Here is an 18,317-nt window from a genome sequence, read left to right as displayed (position 1 = left end):
TCCTAAAGTGTTTCTGGTTTCCCTCTAGCCATTGTATCTTAACAGTGTATCACATCTTCATTTTTTGTGGCCAGATTGATTAACAGAACTAACCGAGAGTCCTGTACTATCAAGTCAGCATTTGAAAAAGCCTTTGGCAGATGTTCAGGTGTTCGTTAGATCAGGAGTTGGCTCAGAAAATGATTAGCGTGTAGAGAAAAGAGATTGTCACAATGAAATTCTCACTTCTTTCTTTTATCACATTTAGAAATGAGAAGGAAGGACTCCCGGTTGAGCTGATTCAGCTGCTTGACGTCTGTGTCGAGATTCCTCAACACGGTGTCATACGTTCTCTCAATGTTCACGTTAGCGGAGCCATCTTGGTGTGGGAATACACAAAGCAGCACTTTGCGTCGCCTGCCGTGGAATAACCTCTGGCAGTGTGCGATCATGTTGCTCAGCTGTAACGGTCACTGGCTGTTCTAGAATTGCCGTTCTTTTCTTGCACCGAGCAGTGCAAAGTGTGTGTACGCTTGCATCACCTACGAAGGCACTGCAGCCTTTACATTTTTAAGTCTTCCAGCAAACTGAGCATTAGCCTGGGAACACTAAGGGTGGCCTGAATGAAGCATGGAGTGAGTAAATATCTACCGTTAATGAGCTTCTCCAAAGTGCTGCTCAGTGAATTGTCAAAGGACAAAGGTGCGGCATTTGCACAATGATTTTTACTCTCTCGCGGGGCATCTTACTATGCAGAAGTTTACTGTTGCTCATGGGAAGCTCTTGAACCATAGCTAAATTTAATCATGAGTAAAATGTTCGATGCAACGAGGAAGGATGCAAATAATGTGCCATGTCATATGTCTGGGTAGTGTGTGCCAGAGATGGTGGCAGGGCTGGTAGTTGCAATGTTAAATATGTATAGGCCTGCTGATACAGAACTGATGTACAGGCCTTGCAGAACTACTGCAGGCAAGTGCTGTACCTGCAGTTAATCTTCAGAGCTAAGAAGGCACTTCCAACTAGCTGTTCCAAGATGTTCTTGTAGCGTTATAAATTTGTGCAAGACGGCATTCAAGCTGTATTGCGAGTGCAGTAACGACCAGGTGTTTCAGTGCCCCTAGTGGAGCCCACTCTGGTGCAACACAGTTTTGGTGCTGCTTTGCACCGCCTTTGAAGCACTGCTGATGCATTTTGTAACAACCAGGAGAGGACGCCATGATAGGTTTACCACCATTTGGGGATGCCAAGCTTTGTCCGTGAACATAAGGAACAAACGTGTCACTCCATATTAGACTGCTAGGGTAAAGCAGGCTGCAAGCTGCTAGGGTAAAGCACTGTCATCTGAAGTACTTGCTGCCAGGCCTCTGCATCATAGTCCATATAGCAACAAGTTGTGCTCGCCATGGAAAATGTGTGCATTCTTGTGTCGGAGGGGACACTCGAAACCCTGCTGCATCGTGTGTCCCAAGCAGCACGGGACCTGGGGCCAATGTAGAGCCAATATGGCCCTATGTAGGACCAGCATTTCCCAATAATGTGCAAATACTTACCAGTGTTCGGCCACCATCGGGCCCGACTTTTTACGTTATAGTTAGCGTGCCAGTGAAGAGGCATTGCACTTTGAAAACACGGGACACAGTGCTGTATCGTGTGCCTTTCTTTTTTTCCTTGGCATCCCCATACTCGTGTTCTGTGGGGTCAACATGGCCAAAAATGTATGACCAATATATCTCTACGTCAGGCATTGACCCCGTCTTCTCGTATTGCTGGGTCGGCTCATTAGAGAAAAGGCAGAATGCACTAAAAACGCACAGTCCTGCAGTATGTCATGCATCTTTCCTAGGTGTCCCCATGCTGAAAATCGTAGTGGGTAACTAACTTTAGGTCAGACCAAAGCCATTCTAATTGCTTCCTGGCACAGGTCGGCCACCGCATCACTCGATAGCCTCGCCAAAGGCTTTGCACAATCTATCATGGCATGCCACCGTATATTTTTCTGGTGTGCGTAGCCATGCAAGGCTGTGGTAGAGTCTACTTTTCCTCTATTTGCACTGATCCATGCCAATTTGGGTGCTCGCATGATACATAAAGGTACTGCTGCCTTCACATCTTCAAGTCTTACCCTACATTACATGTTGATCTGTGCAGCAATACTTCGTAATCTGAATTCTGTTGTTTAGCGCAATCGCATGTACTTCTCTGTGAATTGTCAGATTCCATGTTTGCAGTAAGAATGAAGAGATGTGGCACATAACACTTCTGAAATGGCAAGTTGTGTATGGCGTTATCTTTCTTTTTCTATTTTGGCTTTACTTTGAATTAGCAAATATGTATTCTCCCTTGTCAGATAGGTTCTTCTGTAAAGTTGTGGCGGCCTGTTGCTTATGTAGCATGGAACAGAATCAGGTAGCAGCCTTGCCAAGGCTATCACTCAATCTCAGTTCTCTGCATAGACAACCTGTACATAGAATCAAAAAGTTATTATTGCACTCGTGGACTTAGATGGTTCTCACAATGGCCGAAGAAAGTGCTTGCTAAAGCGTTATCCATGTTAGTTTTTGTTCACATGCTCTTAGTCATAGTGATGCCCTACATGGGCAAAATTCTAGGTCGGCTGGGATAACGACGTCATCCAGATCATTCAGATGTTGTCTATATGCGTGTTACGACTATGTTTCATATTTAAGAGTGTAGTGTGTTGTAGTGTGTACAATACTATTATATAAATTTTAGGTATTAAGAAATTATATTCAGTCAAACCTCAATATAACGAAATTTGCAATGTGATGAACTACTTTGATTTCCCGAGCTTAGTTCCATTGAAAACTGTGCATTTTCCCCCCGATTTAACGACCATTTCAAGCATGTATTTGGACCCTGTATGGCTAGTAAATGTAGCAAGAAAAGTGTAAAAATGTCAGCCGAGGCAAAAGTTATTTCAAGTGTCCTTCTGCGTGAAAAGTTTGAGCGGCAAAAAAGCCGTCGAAATGCGTGCATCAAGATGCTGTAAGCAGCAAATGCCGCTGCATCAGTTGTAGCATTGGTAAACAGCTTGCAGAGGCCATGTGGGTGCATGCCAGCTCACAGTGCTCGGAGAAACACGAAAGCTGGTGCTGCAGGGGGGGGGGAGGGGGTGCGGACACAGGAATGTGCGCCTATTTGCTCTCTCCCCATAGTGCACGCGTCTCTTCCTCACACGCGGGCCATGTGGCCGAGGAACTTGGAGCTTTGATGTGCATTGTGCTCATGCATTGTAGTGTTGGTGGTCGCGTAATCTCAAATTTTCGAGATGCCGTGCGAAGCATTTGGTCGCGTTGTGACAACGAGTTCGTGGTCATCGAGTGAGATATGTTACGCCACTTTGTTTACCTGAGCGGTGTGCAACATTGATAAATTTACGAACCTTACTTCGTGTAGTTGTCTCTTTGCTATCGCTATCAGTGCTCAGCCTAGCTTTCTGGCAAAACTGTGGCGTTTTTTATTCCTTTTTGTTCGGGACGAATGTTCTTATCTTTTTTTACACTTCTGTTTTTAATTTGTGAGCACCATCTCATGGCAGCTGCGGGTCACTAAGCGCGTTCAGCCGTGGCATTGAAGATTTATGGCGCCACGCGACGCAACACACGCAAATTTCGAACGCTGCGAGCGTCGTAGATGCATTGCTCTCGGCGCGATCTTCACCGCGCATGCTGGCGCTCACAGCCATACTATTATGGCCTGACCTTCTTGCGATTTGTTTATAAGTGTTTAGTGACACAGTACTGTCAACTAGATGCGCTCTGGGAATTTGTGAAGTTGTTTTTACTGCTGAAGCTTTTAAAAACCTCAAATTAATGAAATTTGTATTTTAACAAAGGTTTTCATTGCAAGTACAACTTCGTTATATTGCGGTTTGACTGTAGCTGCTTTTCAAGTATGTAGGATGCTGCATTTGTAGGCGATACGAATTAGCTGCCTTGTAGTATTTTGTTATTATCTACGGGTACTTTGTTGACTTCCCAGTGTTGGGGCCTGTTCTGTGTCATTTGTTTTGTTGAAGCCTACATTTAAAGCTCGTTTGCATGTATCCAGTGCCATACAAATAGGTAGACGTCGCTTCAAATGCTCTTTTATGTACTGTTTGGATTGTGGCAGTATAATTTAGTGCATGCTGCTACATGTTGACATGAACTATCTAGTGAGAGAAAACTGTATTAAATACATATTGTGGTATTCGTTTATTTCTGAAAACCTGTGGTGTACTTTGCGTATCTAAAGATTGTAAATTGCCAAGCTTTGAATAAGCGTGACTGCGTTTCTATCTTTGCCACACATTTAACACACTTCATCAGGATGATATCTTAGCTCTTACCGCTCCTTTTCAAGAACATGTCAAATGCAGAAACACTTTTATTAGGTAACTGCTGAGCAAATTTGAACAAATTTGTTGAATCTGAAAGATAAGGTCAGATAGACTGCTGGGAGCACATTTTTTATTCAGGTGCTCAGGTTCTTGACAATTTTTTTTTTAATTGGGTATTTAAAAAAAAATTGGAAGCGTTACATTTAAGAATGCACTCTGGGCAACCCCACAATGAAAAGATACATATTTCATTTCTCTAAATTACATCTTAATTAATGATCATAATAATTAGGATGTCTAAAGCAGACAAAATTGTGTATCACATTGGGGAGTGGCATAAAGCAACAGTTTGTGAATAGTGTATTGCACACATCTAGTCATCGTATTGGCACAGCTGCGCATCAGTCATGTGCAGTACTGATGGCATGCTGTCTCCCGAGTACCTAAGGACTGCTCTCGACATGCAATTGGTTCTTCCCGGTGACATGGTGTCTATATCCCGCTTCTGATGCCATGTTACAACAAACATGATGCTCATAGCATTTTGGCCAGAACAGGAAGAAACAATTGTTTACTGAGAGCATTGCTTGTGTAGGCACTGCACATAACTGAAGCGCAGCTGTGATGATACAATGACTGCTCATGTCCAATACTATTGGGGCCTTAACAGGATACATGTGTACAGAATAACCATTTAAAATAAATTGTAAACTGACACATTATATTTGGTGGTCTTGACTGCTGTTCACAGGACTGCAATGGCTGTTTCCATTGTGAAATTATTGACATTGGGACTTCGGAGGTTAAATTTTTATTTTTCTAAGTCTTTCATGTTCAGCTACGGTATTTTGACTAGATACTTAAGAATGCAAATAAAAAATCCACTCCTGCCAGTCAGTAATTGTGCTTTTCTCTTTTATGCACAACACCCTTCATTCATATAAGTTCAGTGGTTCTCTAATAGTAGCATTTCTGCATTGAACATACATTTAAAAAGGGAATCGGGATGGGCCTCGGCTAAAACTGTCTTTAAATGCAAAACTCCAACTGTGCCATTGCCAGTCTGTGCCAGTCTGTGTTTACAGCAGCATAAGGAAGAGATCTAAGACAGTTTCTTTCACAGTGCACATTTATTCACATATATACATTCGACTTGAAATTTCATTTGTGCCTGAACACATTTCCTAAAGCACAGAAAGAAATGCTCTTGTATTTCATTTCGTTCCCCATTTTACAGTTATTGCGAGTCATAATCTATGGCTTGATGAAAATGAATTTATTCGTTTGTGACACTGATTTCACCTGCAATAGTCTGTTTAAGCTGCTTTTGCAGCATTAAATTTCTCTATTCAGCCACATATGTTTGCCATAGCTGTGGTTCATCATTAATGGTGTTGAAGAGGTGCACGTACTAACAATACTGTTCAGTGAATGTTCTTAAAGTACTTGATGCACAAGCATTGTCAAGTAATGGTTTGTTGATCACAAATGTAACAACCATGCTCATTTGTTTCATTAGGTGTGTATTAACGTTAACATAGTATATATATCTGTATATATGGGTGGCATTGCATTACGCCAGTCAAGCTGACTTCATGAGGTGCAGGGAAAGCCACTTCCAGGGCCGCTCCCTTGATGCCATTTGCACGGGGAGTTCTGCTCTTGGATGGACTAGAACAATTTAACACAGGCTGAATGTTTGCAGTGTCGTTATTCTCATAAGCAGATTATGTACTGGTTGATGTTTTTTTTTAACTTTGCTCTGGAGCTTCGTGGATACACAATGCCTTCCGCGTTGCCTTGTCGTGTGCCTTGGCCGATTCTGTCACACGTGCTGCTGCGGCAAACAACTAAACATGTTCAAATGCAATATGGCTTCTATGCCGGAAGTTGTGTAGTTAGATTATACTAACTATAAGTTGCCAGATTAGCCTCAGCAGCTGTGGCATTCCGCTGCCGAGCGTAAGGTCGTGGGTTCGAGTCCCGGCTGCGGCAGCTGCATTATGCAGTCGAGCCTTGTCAAAACAAAGTCGCACCCTACGCAAACATACGTTCGTCATATCCGATATTCGTTATAAGCACATATGCGTGTCATGCTTATATTGGCAGGACAGATATTAGTTTTAGTTCGTCATATCCGAGTTTGTTATATTGAGGTTTAACTGTAATGGCGGTATGCAAAAAAATGCTCGTGCGTACCATGTATTGAGTGCACGCTGAAGGATGTGGGTTGGTCAAAGTCAGTCCAGAGCCACCCCCCCCTCCACAATGGCATCTCTCATAGCCCTCTTTTGCTTCGTCAGTGCTAAACCCAATCAATTTCAAAGGCCATGTTAAGGGGCAGTCTTCTCCGCTGACTGCCACACGGCGGTTTACGCCACAGAATTTGGCTAAAATTCTCCAGAGGAAGGTTTATAGTATTTGCTCGTTGAGCGCGGGAGGCAGCGACATAGCAGTCAGGCAGCTGACACTGTAATCTTAGCAGTACAGAAAAGCTTCCTTTAGCTTTTCATGACTCATTGAACTTTTTTTTCCCTGGCTTTTACCGCCTACACAAAACAAGGGCAGCGAGGAAAGTAAAACCTAAAAGCTCTGAGCTACACTGAGCTACACTAAGCATCTACCCTTCTTTTTAAATTGACGGCTTCCTTTTATAAGCAAGCAGTGAGTGAGATGTTGTGACAGAATTAACCTATTATAAAACGATTGCATCATCTACATGATGATGTGCATATGAAGTATAAGCATTGTGAGCTGTGTTTGGAGTATTTGCATTGCATGTGTAAAAAAAAGGTTAGGAACGCTCTCGATGTCATCTTTGTGATGGGAGGCTTCTGCACGGGAACTTGATGCGGCAGAGTTGATGGTACCTTGTTCCCATGCGTGCAGCCAGCCTCACTTCCTCTGTGATTTTGTCGTGGTTGGGGTTGTGAGGGAACATCCTGAAAAGGAGACAAGTTTCAGTCATGCGGTTAGCTTTGCGCAGCACTGTCTCCAGATAAACATTTCCAGCTGTCGATTAAAACAAGCCCTTGATGCCTGTGCTCAGTATCCTTGAAGGAATAAAAAAAAATTTAAAAAAAATAAGTAGTGTCAATTCTCACTGCCAGCACTTGCCAAATGTTTGAACTTTCGTAATGGTGTTTATTGTATGTTGCATATAGTACCTGATTCATGGCAATAAAAGCTTTTACTCACTTTGAACATTGTCTCTCATTCAAAAGAGTTGGAAAAGTAGGGCTGTTTGGCACCTTTTCTTTTAGTACTATTAGCATTCTTTAGAAACTTCACCCAGCAGTTTGTCTCTAAGTCTATGTCTGCACCTAACCTCTTTCCCACCAACTTGGGCCACTGTAGGTAGTCTGAGGACCCGCTGTGGTGGCGTAATGGCTATTACATTGTGCTGTTTAGACCGAGGGTGCGGGATCAAATCCTGGCTGCGGTGGCTGAATTTCAATAAGGTTAAACGCAACACACACACACACACGCATGCACACCACACACACACACGCACACACACACACACGCACACACACACACACACTGCTGATATACCGTGCATTGGGTGTACATTAAATAATCCCCAAGAGGTCAAAATTAATCCAGAGTCCGTCACTTCGGCGGGCCTCAAAGCATGCCACAAATGATGGTGTTACCAACATTGAACTAACTAGCCACCAACTAGCACAAACCAGCACCCTTCTCATAATCAGATCGTGGTTTTGGCACATAAAACTAGAATTCAATTTTTTTGTAGGTAGTCCACAGTCAAATGGGCAGATCGCTGGGCTTCTGTGCTGGGGTTCAAAAGCAACCATTGGGCTAACTTGGATCGCTGGGTATGTAGCTCTGGGTACCTGGTGCTCTTCAGTGAACGTTCCTAACACCAGCTCGGGTCATTCGGTTATGTGCTACTCTTCAATAAAGGTCTTTGACGCCAATTTGGGTAACTGTGTATGTCATGCACGGTCTTTCATAGTATTCATTAAATAAAACATTATCATCAGTTACTTACCAACCATAATAAGATAGTAGATTGTTGTAATGGCATCGAAGTCGCCACTCGCCTCTAAAAGATGGATGCACCCAAATTTTGTTTTTGCACATTGTTGTTTATTTAAATGAGCACGATTATTGCAAACCCCGTAGGCCGCACAATTTTCGGCATTCCACAACTTCATAGGCAGCAGAAATGGCATCTTGTAAGACTCTGTGCCACTTGATGTGACATAACGTTGACATTCGTGGTGTTGGTTGCGTGGTCTACGAAATAGGTTATTTTTAATAAATGCAGGGTTAGTTTTCTTTAACACCTTAGGATGCACAGTGCACATCCATTCCAGCCTTGATCAAACAATTCTGGAGGAAAATTTGTCATTTTCCCTGTGGCCTCCTAGATTGTTTCCTGTGGAACACAGATGCACGCGTTTTTCTCTCATACGACTGTTGTCTAGTGTCTAGACAGCAATGTTTTATCACGATAGCGATTACACGGACACTCTCGAGGCGGGCCTGGGCCGTCATCATGCTCCCCATGGATGGGGCGAACGGCGCTGGCGCGCCGTGTATTGGAGGCCACTTGATCTTCCGATTTTCAGAAGCTCAACGTAGTGCAATATGGTAAAGGGAGCAGCAGCATGGAATGTTCGCTTTGGGACAAGCACCTGCATCCTGCAGCACTCCACATAACGCCAGCATCATGACCGTGATCACTCGCGCGCGGTGCTGTCCATGTGTCTTCTTAGGCACGTGATGCCACTGCAGTTTACAATGTCCGTAAGGCTCTGAGTCATACTTCGTGTAGTTTCTTATACACTGCAGCTTATGATAATTCGCCCTTTGGGCAAACCTGCAACATATTTTTGTTTTTCCACTATAGTGGAAGGTATGCATCGCTGACAGGAATTACATGAACTACGCTGTGTTGCTAACTATCATATTTATGCATTACGCCTATTACAGACAGAAAGTACAAATCTTTCTCCCGTATGCAGGACATCTCGACCACGAAAAAGAGAAAAAAGCTTGTGGTGGGCCCTTGAGGCGACTGTGCCGCTAAAGGATTAGAGCACATGAAAAGGACAATAAGGGGGAAAAATGACAATAACGATTGGTTGGCTAATACATCTTAAGGGGAGGTTTAACTTGGGGTGTCCTATCTAAATAGACAGGAAAGTAGAAATCGTTTTTCTTGGCCACCACTATGCCAAAATTGACGTGGTTTGTGACACTTAAAAGAAAAAAAAAGTTAAAATCCAGCGACTGTGAGAAGGGCAATTTTCTATTTGGGTCGATTTTTAATAAAAAGTTGAAAATTGCAAACTTTCAGAAAACTAAATTGCGTAGTTTACAATTCTCTAACTCAACAATGAAAATGATATTTTAATTCCGTTAATTGCATCTAATAGTACATCTAAAACAGGCAAGGTTGGTGTGTTATACATGACTCTCCAATAAATGATATGTGAGTAGGGCTATTGCAAAATTCTCATAGATGTAAAAATTCACGTATGATAAAAATTTATATATCAAATTTGTCCTCTTTGAATGTTGTATGAATGCAGTTGACTGAACTGCGATATCTGTTTTTTGATGCAGAGTTACGGATTTGCAAACTTCGGGCTTCAGTATATTTTTTCAAACTTAGCAATCTTCGGCTATATCTGCGAAAAAATTCCAAGCTCTATATCAGAATTCCGCTTCTGCAGTCACTAGAATTTAACTTGCTTCCTGAAAAGCAACAAATTTTCTCAAAATCTGCGCAGGAATTCTTACAAAGAAACCATTTCTGCGTTTTACAAGTATTTGAATTGGTGGCAGCGTGCGCAGAAGCCTATGCCAGGGAACTCTGACTTTGGCAGGTCCGCTTGCTTAGCTGCGTTCAGCGATGAAGTGTTGCAAGGAGGAAAGCACCGCAGCTTAGGCGATCGAGTACTGCAATGCCCTATAAGTTGTCCCGGAAGTGAGTTTCTTGTATAATATGCAGAACATGCAGTTGCAAATCCGGCTAAACGGTAAAGAAATAATCTACATGTCATTTCTTCTTCTGTTCAATACATTTAGATGATACCAGAACATTAACTTATGTGCACACTTAAAATACTGCGAAGCTCAGCGTGCGATTTCGTTCAGTCGTTCTTGTGTGACATGAAGGAGTACGATTCTAAACATTGGGCATTTTCGAGTTCCGCCATGCCTAATTTTGTAGTGGTGCCATTTTGAGCCAATCGGAGAGCCCATAGCAGCCTTCTGGGCCAATCGGAGCTGACTAAGTTGCAAATTCGACAATATTGCGGAATGCGACAATACTCAGAATAGTAACTTGAAAGAGCGTAGTGCTGTGTCCACGTCTTGCCATTGTTTCTCGTCCCTTTTCATGCGCTAAAAAACCTCAGTTCAGAATAGTAGTCGCGGACTAAAAAAGGAAAATTTTATGCTGCCGTCTGGTACACCAGAGCATAAAACGAACAGGACATGTTTTTGGAATTCTGTGCAGCGTGGTTCAACTATGCGAATGGTCGAATATACAAGTTTTTTTTTCTTTCGAAACTAGAGCTACCGTAGTGACCCTGTCCAAAACCACAGGCGTGTGCTTACCATGGCATCATCCTGAGTGCGGCCACGATCGTGTCCTTTAGACTGGCATAGAAACGGGCCCTTTCAGGCTGTTCACATGCAATCCTCTTGAGGCACCGGTAGTCGCCTGTGTTCAGGGAAGTCAGGTATGTGGTCGCCCACCTGCACAAAGGAAGTGAGGGTGCTTGTGCTATCTCCTAGGTAAAGGGCCGCACACTGGCTTTGGGCATTGAAAAGAAACGGTCCTGGTGAATATAACGGTAACAATTGTCTCTGAGTGAAAAAAAAGAAAGGCCACAGTGCTGCAAACTCCACCGAAAGTCCACAGGAAAGCGACCGTGCCCTTGTTCTCAGAGGAGCGAGTTGCCTCGGCCACAGACTATGTCACAGGCCTTGCCTACTACGTCACACTCACAGGCTGCATGCGCAAGTAACCGGCGACATAACGCGAACAACACGGAGTTACTGCAACATTGTATAGTGCAGCAACAAACATGGAAAACAAACAAACAAAAGGGTAAAACACTTGACACATGTCGACTCTACAGAAGACAAGATCAACGTACATAGCAGTTCAAATGTTTCCTTGATTAAATGTTGATTGTACCTCTGTTCTGTCTCTTTCATGTTATTTATTCACTCATTTCATCTCATTCGTATCTTGTTTATCGGCGACACTTTTTTCAGCGCTTGACATTCTGGAATGTGCCCCTCGCTGCGTTTCTTTTTGTTGCTCTTTCACACTACCATGACGCATAGGGCCTATTAGCCCCCATTGTTTACGGCTTCAAAGCACAGGCTTAAAGCTCGCGTGATACATTCGCGTGGCCGGCAGCTCTCTGCTCTGCCTGCTTCTCCAATCTAGCTTTTCTTCGTGCTGAACTATGGCACTTCGCCGATCATGTGGATGATGCAGCAGTTAAGTTGGATGGTACTTTTCTTTAAGCAGTCACAAGATAATGAGGTCCCAGATACGCCAGCCCCGTGTGAACTCAGCTAAGACCTTGTCATAAAATGATGAATAAAAATTATTTACGAGATTACAGTCGAGGACGTAATCTCATTTCAACATAGTTCTGGAAGCAGGAACCTTGACCAGTAGCACTGACTCTTGTTTCTTTCCGGTCGCCGGGAAGAACGAAGCTCAGACAGCCAGCGAAAATCGCCTTGCGTAGAAAGCTTAACCCATTAGGGACCGGTTTCCTTATTTTTTTGTGATCTTGAAATAAATGTCATATCTTAACTTACATTTATACTAATAATTCACATGCAAGAAATTATTACTCTTGCCTAATTAGTTTTTGAAATACAGCCCGTGACCATATGGTCACACTGGGCCCCTACGCTACAGCAAAGTACGCGAAGTTAAAAACATTCTTTTCAAGCCATGAAACATCACAAAAACATATATAGCGAATAGTCGAGCACTTATTTAGTGTGATATGGTTTAAATCTTGGAATATACATGCCGACGTCATACTTTGTGCATTGTGTGTGCACCGCGCTGTTGCAATTATCTCATGCACACCTCTACTTCTTGCCATTAGGTATCGGTGCAACAAAGTGGGCCACTTGGTCACACCGCGTACCAGTCAGGGCATCACCAGTCTTGGGTATTCTGCGTTGACCAGGTCCTCTAGGCTTTTTGTCCCATCGTATCAGGTAGCTTTGTGCAATTTGCCTGCGGAATTCCACCTGCGTGGCGTTGAACCCTGTGCTATGAATTAGCGCCCAAGCGTTGCTGATAGATACATCACAAAGTGAAGTGAAAATCGGCCACCACCACTTTTTGCCACGGATTACAATCCTATGGGCGCCTGCATTTGCATCCATCTGGGCCGCACCTCCTATAAATCTTGCACTTAGCTACAGTGTTCGGATGGGCCACCTTGATTCGCTTCTTCTCGACATACGAGTACATGCCCTATCGAGTACGGTGTTGTCAAAAACATCGAACAACTCAACAGGTGAAAAGTCCATGTAAGCAGCAAAGTTTGGGTCGGGAAATGTGCCAAGGCTTGTCTGGAGATCACCCTTCATCCACTTAAAAGCAGTGGATAATTTTGCCGGAATGGCCAGATCAAATACAGAAGAAGAAACCTCTGATATTCTGTCACCTCGCTCGCCGGGGTCGTCATCGTCCGAGTTGCATCCACCAATGCGGCGTCCGTCAAAGAAAACAGTTTCAGCGCCGGCTAATAGAATGTCAATGAGCCCTGCTTAGAATGTCAATGAGCCCACCTGAGTCGTCATCGGCCGAGTTTTCACCCGAATAGGTACTAGCCTCTTGCGGCTCGATATAAATCACTGACATGTCGTCATGTTCCTCTACGACTGCTTCGCTATTTCTTCCAACATCAACCTATTCAGACAATAAAATAAGAAATAACCACTGCGAGAACGCGCCAACAGCCGTGCAAGAGATGAGAATGCAGTTAAAAATAAATAAAAAGTTAGGTAGCCTAAAGGCCCAGCGTGACCATATGGCAACGCGCAAGATAAAACGCTCCTTCATGGATAAATCAAACATTAATCCTTCACAACTGCTCATCGAAGGTCACATATTCAAAGAACAATACGGAGGGAAGGATATCTGACTACTGCTTAAAGAAGTAGTGAAAAGAAAAACATGCTTACCCCTTGGAGCCATGCATGGCAACGCTACTCCCAGAGCAACACTTATTCCATCCTTTGCAAGGGGCTCTCACAAAACCACTGACAGCTGCTGCCACTTGGTATCCATAAAGGGAACTATAATCTGTCAAACGGCGCGTCAAAGGTGGTTTTGGTGCCGTTTTGTTAATCGTAATTAATTGAAATCCACTGTGCAGACTACCGTGACCATATGGTCACGCTGGTCTTTAATGGGTTAAGTGCTCCGAGGTGCTGTTCCCGACTCTGTCGAATTCCGCCATTTTTTTTTCGCTTAGATATTTGCTCAAAAGAAGGCTACGCGGAATTGCGCAAGAAGACCACAGCGGCTTACACAAAGCGCGGTTGCGCTGTGTGTAATGTTTCAATTGCGATAGCAATAATGTGGACACTCCGGGCGAATTTTTGCCGTTGGCGTCGCCGTGATGTTACGCAAAAGCGCGACGCATGTTGGTGCGAGGGGAAGCTTGCGAGGGTGAGACGCGAAGGGTCTGAGGCTTGATGCACTAGGAGGCTTGATGCACTAGGAGGCTTGATGCCTAGGAGGTGACGTGATCAAGAGCGCCCTAGGAGGGAGGGGGGGGAGCGTGAGCTCGCGTCTCCTCCTCAACCCGGCCGTGCGCTCTCCGCACCCTATCTTGGAGGCCACTCTCTGCCGGCTGCGAAATCGGCGTGAGCTGGCTGGTGGCTGCGCGTGCGCTGTCTTTCTGCGCGCCTGGTGCTGGAGGTCGCGTAGTCTGCAAGTTTCGGAGACATGTCAGCGGGAGAGGCAGCAGAAGCGCTAGCTCCCTTCTGTTCGCGCTGTTCAGCAAGCTAGCGTTGTGACAGCGAGTGTTTCCGGTCATCGAGCGAGATCTGTTCATGTTCGCCGGTGCGCGCGGGACTCCACGCTTGCTAGTTCAATTAGTAAGTGAATGTTTACAGCAACTTGTACGGGTGATGAAACTACGAACCCTGCTTCGTATAGCTTATGATACTTTACTGTCGCTATCAATTAATGTCAATATAACAACCAGCCGACGTGGCTTGGCTATGGCGTTGCACTGCTGGGCTTGAGGTGGCGGGTTTTATCCCAGTCGCAGCGGCCGCATTTCGAAGAGGGCAGAATGCAATGCGGTAAAGAATCACGGGTGGTTAAAATCAACCCGTAGTCCTCCACTACGGCGTTCTTCATAATCCAATGTGCGTTTGGAGACATTAAATAGCCGTTACCATGGTAGGTGCGCGATCGCAACGCGGAACTTCCATATAGTTCAAATTTTCAAGAAAACCCTATGGATACAACACGGCCTCCGTGATTGGGCAGTGCGCGCCGTCGACGCCGCCCGATCTCGGAGGCCGCGGGTAGAGCGAAGCGCCGGATGTCGTTCGTGCCGCATACCGCACGTGTCCGTGATCCTGAGGCTCGTGCACCGCTTGCGACGGCGGCCCGGGCCGGTACTGCAGCGCGAACTCGGGCGGGTCGGTGCGCCTGGCCGTGTAGAGGCCGAATCCGCTGAATCCCGTGGCGAGACCCAGTGCCACGAGCAGCGCCTTGATGAACATGACGGCGACGAAGTTGGACACGTTGAAGGCCAGCACCTGCGAGGCCGCCGCCAGGGGTCAGAGAGCGCGCTGCTGCGTCATCAGCAAGGGTGAAAAACATTGCGGGGGAGCGTCACGTGACAATCTCGAAACCTATATATCCATTAAGAAATAAAAGGAATGACCATGGGATATCATGGGAGACCATGGGAATCGGCAGGTCGCGAGAGGCAGCGCGTGGGTGACGCGTGGGCGGGATTCGCAGCAGCAGCCGCAGACAGACTTCCGCTCATGCAGCGCTTTGTTTCCATATGTTTGACGCGCGCTACTCCGGCGCCATCTCGTAGCCCTCGTCGCCGCAGAGCCCGTCTTGCGCGGCGCTACGCTTTCCTTTTCATACCCTCCTCCGCTTTCCGCTGCACCCTCCTCCGCTTTCCTCCTCGCGCTCTCTTCGCTATCGCCGTCTTTCATCACCCGCTGTGCTCCGCGTTCGCTCTTTCATCATTCGCTGTGCTTTTCCGTTCGGTTACGTTAAAGCCCCTCCACGTGGGCCCCCGTAACCGAGCGTAAGTCTCGACGTAACTCTTGACACAGGAACGGGCGCCCAAGAGCTGCGCTCTAAATATTTCCTATTCTGCGTGGAATTCCACGCCCTCATACATGCCTGATACACAGACTGCGATTAGGCGTCGCCTTCACGCGCAAATATTTGCACATTATTGGACGGACAGACTTCCCGGACTGTTCAGTGTGTGGCGCTGTAGAGACTATAGAACATGTGCTCGTGGTGTGCCCCGAGTATGCGCGAGAAAGACTGACATTGGCAGATACACTGAGACATTTACACAATGGACCACTGTCGGAGGACCTCTTGCTAGGCGCGTGGCCACAGAGTTGGCAGACGACAGAGACAATGCGTGCACTTTCACGTTTCCTAGGTGACCCGGGCCTGGACTCACGCCTGTGATACCAGTTGTCTAATGTGTCATTCACCCCGTTCCTCCCATTATCATCCCCCATTGTGACCCTTTTTCTTCCCCTCTTCCCCTTCCCTTACGTAGAGTAGCAGGCCAGATGCTCCATTATCCGGCCGACCTCTCTACATTTTCCAATCATTAAAATACTTCTTCTTCTAAAAAGAAAGGACACTAACACTTCTTCACAATGATACTCAACTTCATACAAGATTCAAGATATCATACAATTCGATGTCTCCAACTCCGCGTGTTCCGCTTTCATTTGGCTCACGCTTTACATAAACGTGTTTTTATTTAGCTGCACAAAATTTGTGACAAAAGAAATCTGCTGTGGCAGATAGCGCAGTTCTAATCGTTGAGCCGAATTGCTCGATTAAGCGGCCGTTACTTCTACGAGAAATCAAAAACTCTGTATCGAATAATTAACATAGTTACACTAACTCAACTTTAATTTATTTACGTACAACACAGATTTCTATGTACGGATTGTAGCTATAGTGAGTTCGCATATCAACCTTGAACGAATTCTGAGGATGGCACCGGTTTCGAGATGTGCGGCGTAATTCAACAGTTAACTACTGTAATTATGTTAATTAACCAGTTATGCATTTTGATTTCTTGAACGCCAGCCTCGCTCCACGAGGCCGGCCCTCTTCACGCCAGCGTCATGACGGCGAGTGCTCGCGGTCATCGAGTACTCGCGGTCATCGAGTGCTCGCGGTCATCGAGTGAAAACTTGTGATGTTTGCCCGTGCGTGCGTGACCCTATGCTTGTTAATCAGTAAGCGAATGTTTGCTGCAACATATAGGCAGTCGATAAAACAGCGAACCTTAATTTGTGTAGTGTAATATTTTGCAATCACTATTAATGCTTCGTTTTTCTGACAAAACAGCGTCTCTTCCCCCCCCCCCAGTACATATGGATTTAGGGTACGTCACTCATTTTTGTCTGTAACACCTAATTTAAGGTTTGTTTCCCCAAATAAGCAAATGACACATAATTTTTATATTTGTTAGCTTTATTCACCCCTGTCTCGGCCGATCCCTCGTATATAGAGAGTATGAGCCACTAGTTAGAAGGAAGAAATTAGCGCTGCTTTCGCAGACCTAAAGAGGAACAATTTTCTCTCTTGCTCTCCGTCTCGCTGATTATACCCCAATATCTCTAGCAGAACTTTTGGCATTTGTTCTAGTTATGAGACAATTGAGTCCGCAGAATTCTAAAATAGTTGTTGTTACTGCTGCGCTTTCAATTTGTACTCATTTAACTTCTGATAATCCGTCACACCGTCTGAGTATATTATCGACGCTTGCCCCGAACGTCCGAAGTCCGCTTTGTCTGGGTCCCCGGTCATAGTGGATTTTTTTGATGAACCAGGTGACTCATTCGCATCCTCGTCACTAAACGGCCCTGTCTTAAATATGCTTCCTCATTTCGCTTTTATAACGGGAGCTAGATTTAAACGTCTTTTATATTTAAATTGTAATGGTTCATCCCTACTTTCCGCAGATGATCTACGACACCTAAAGTTCCCATGGGACACGAGCAAATGCCTTTCACGACAATGCGAGGTGACCTTAACGAGCTTCCGTTTTAGAATTCCCCGCCTAAATGTTTACCTCCATAGATCTGGTTTATTCGTAAGTAACCTCTGCTCTTCTTGCAATGAACCAGAATCTATGGACCATTTCCTTTCTTTCTTGCCGCCGCTTCTCCTCCCTCCGCAGAATGTTCCTCTTATTTCGAACCAGTAAACTGGGTTTAGCGCTTACTTCACCAAATATATTGTCAGTGGCGTAGCAACAGGGGGGGGGGGGGGGGGGGCCGTGGGCCCCGGGTGCAAGGGGCCAGTGGGTGGGTGGGGGGGTGTCATATACGTCTGAAGACACCCCTCTTTCCGCCGGCTACACCGGGGGGGGGGGTGACAGAAGACCTATGGGCCCCGGGTGCCACACGAACTAGCTACGCCACTGCATATTGTCCTTTGGCGCCTGTCAATTAGGCACAAGCCAAGGGTCAATGATTACTGCTATACACAAGTTCATTGAAGCGTCAGGAAGGTTTCGCTGCTAGGGCATCAACTGTGGGACGCTTTACTTTATTTTCATTTTATCCTAAATTTATGTATAGGCCCTCTAGAAATTACTCTTAGCATTTAGTTGCCTAATGCTTCCTTTTGAACGTATGCCTTTACCCCCTTTTGGTATTTTATTAGGTGCATTTCTCAATCAACCCAGTGTGGCCAATCCCCCCTGTGGGTACG

The 18,317-nt window shown here is 45.2% G+C and overlaps 2 protein-coding genes across 3 annotated transcripts in view; one reads left to right on the top strand and one right to left on the bottom strand.

The window, feature by feature from the left end:
* Positions 1–3,243, top strand: part of LOC135917447 (probable methyltransferase TARBP1) — a 42,337-nt gene extending 39,094 nt beyond the window's left edge. Inside the window, exon 25 of the mRNA XM_065451009.2 lies at positions 248–3,243. Coding sequence (XP_065307081.1) covers positions 248–410 — 163 coding nt within the window. The 3' untranslated portion in view covers positions 411–3,243. The remainder of the gene's footprint in view (positions 1–247) is intronic.
* LOC135917449 (uncharacterized) overlaps positions 1,638–18,317 on the bottom strand; it is a 65,256-nt gene continuing 48,576 nt past the window's right edge. For both annotated transcript variants that reach the window (XM_070521816.1, XM_065451012.1), the window contains exons 3-5: positions 14,934–15,133; positions 10,922–11,062; positions 1,638–7,266 (exon numbers count right to left, since the gene is read on the bottom strand). In XM_070521816.1, coding sequence (XP_070377917.1) covers positions 7,137–7,266; positions 10,922–11,062; positions 14,934–15,133 — 471 coding nt within the window. In that variant the 3' untranslated portion in view covers positions 1,638–7,136. The remainder of the gene's footprint in view (positions 7,267–10,921; positions 11,063–14,933; positions 15,134–18,317) is intronic.

The sequence above is a fragment of the Dermacentor albipictus genome, chromosome 7, assembly GCF_038994185.2.
Source record: "Dermacentor albipictus isolate Rhodes 1998 colony chromosome 7, USDA_Dalb.pri_finalv2, whole genome shotgun sequence".
NCBI lineage: Eukaryota > Metazoa > Arthropoda > Arachnida > Ixodida > Ixodidae > Dermacentor > Dermacentor albipictus.
Note: the sequence above shows the minus strand (reverse complement) of the source record. Positions and strands in the feature narration are given on the sequence as shown.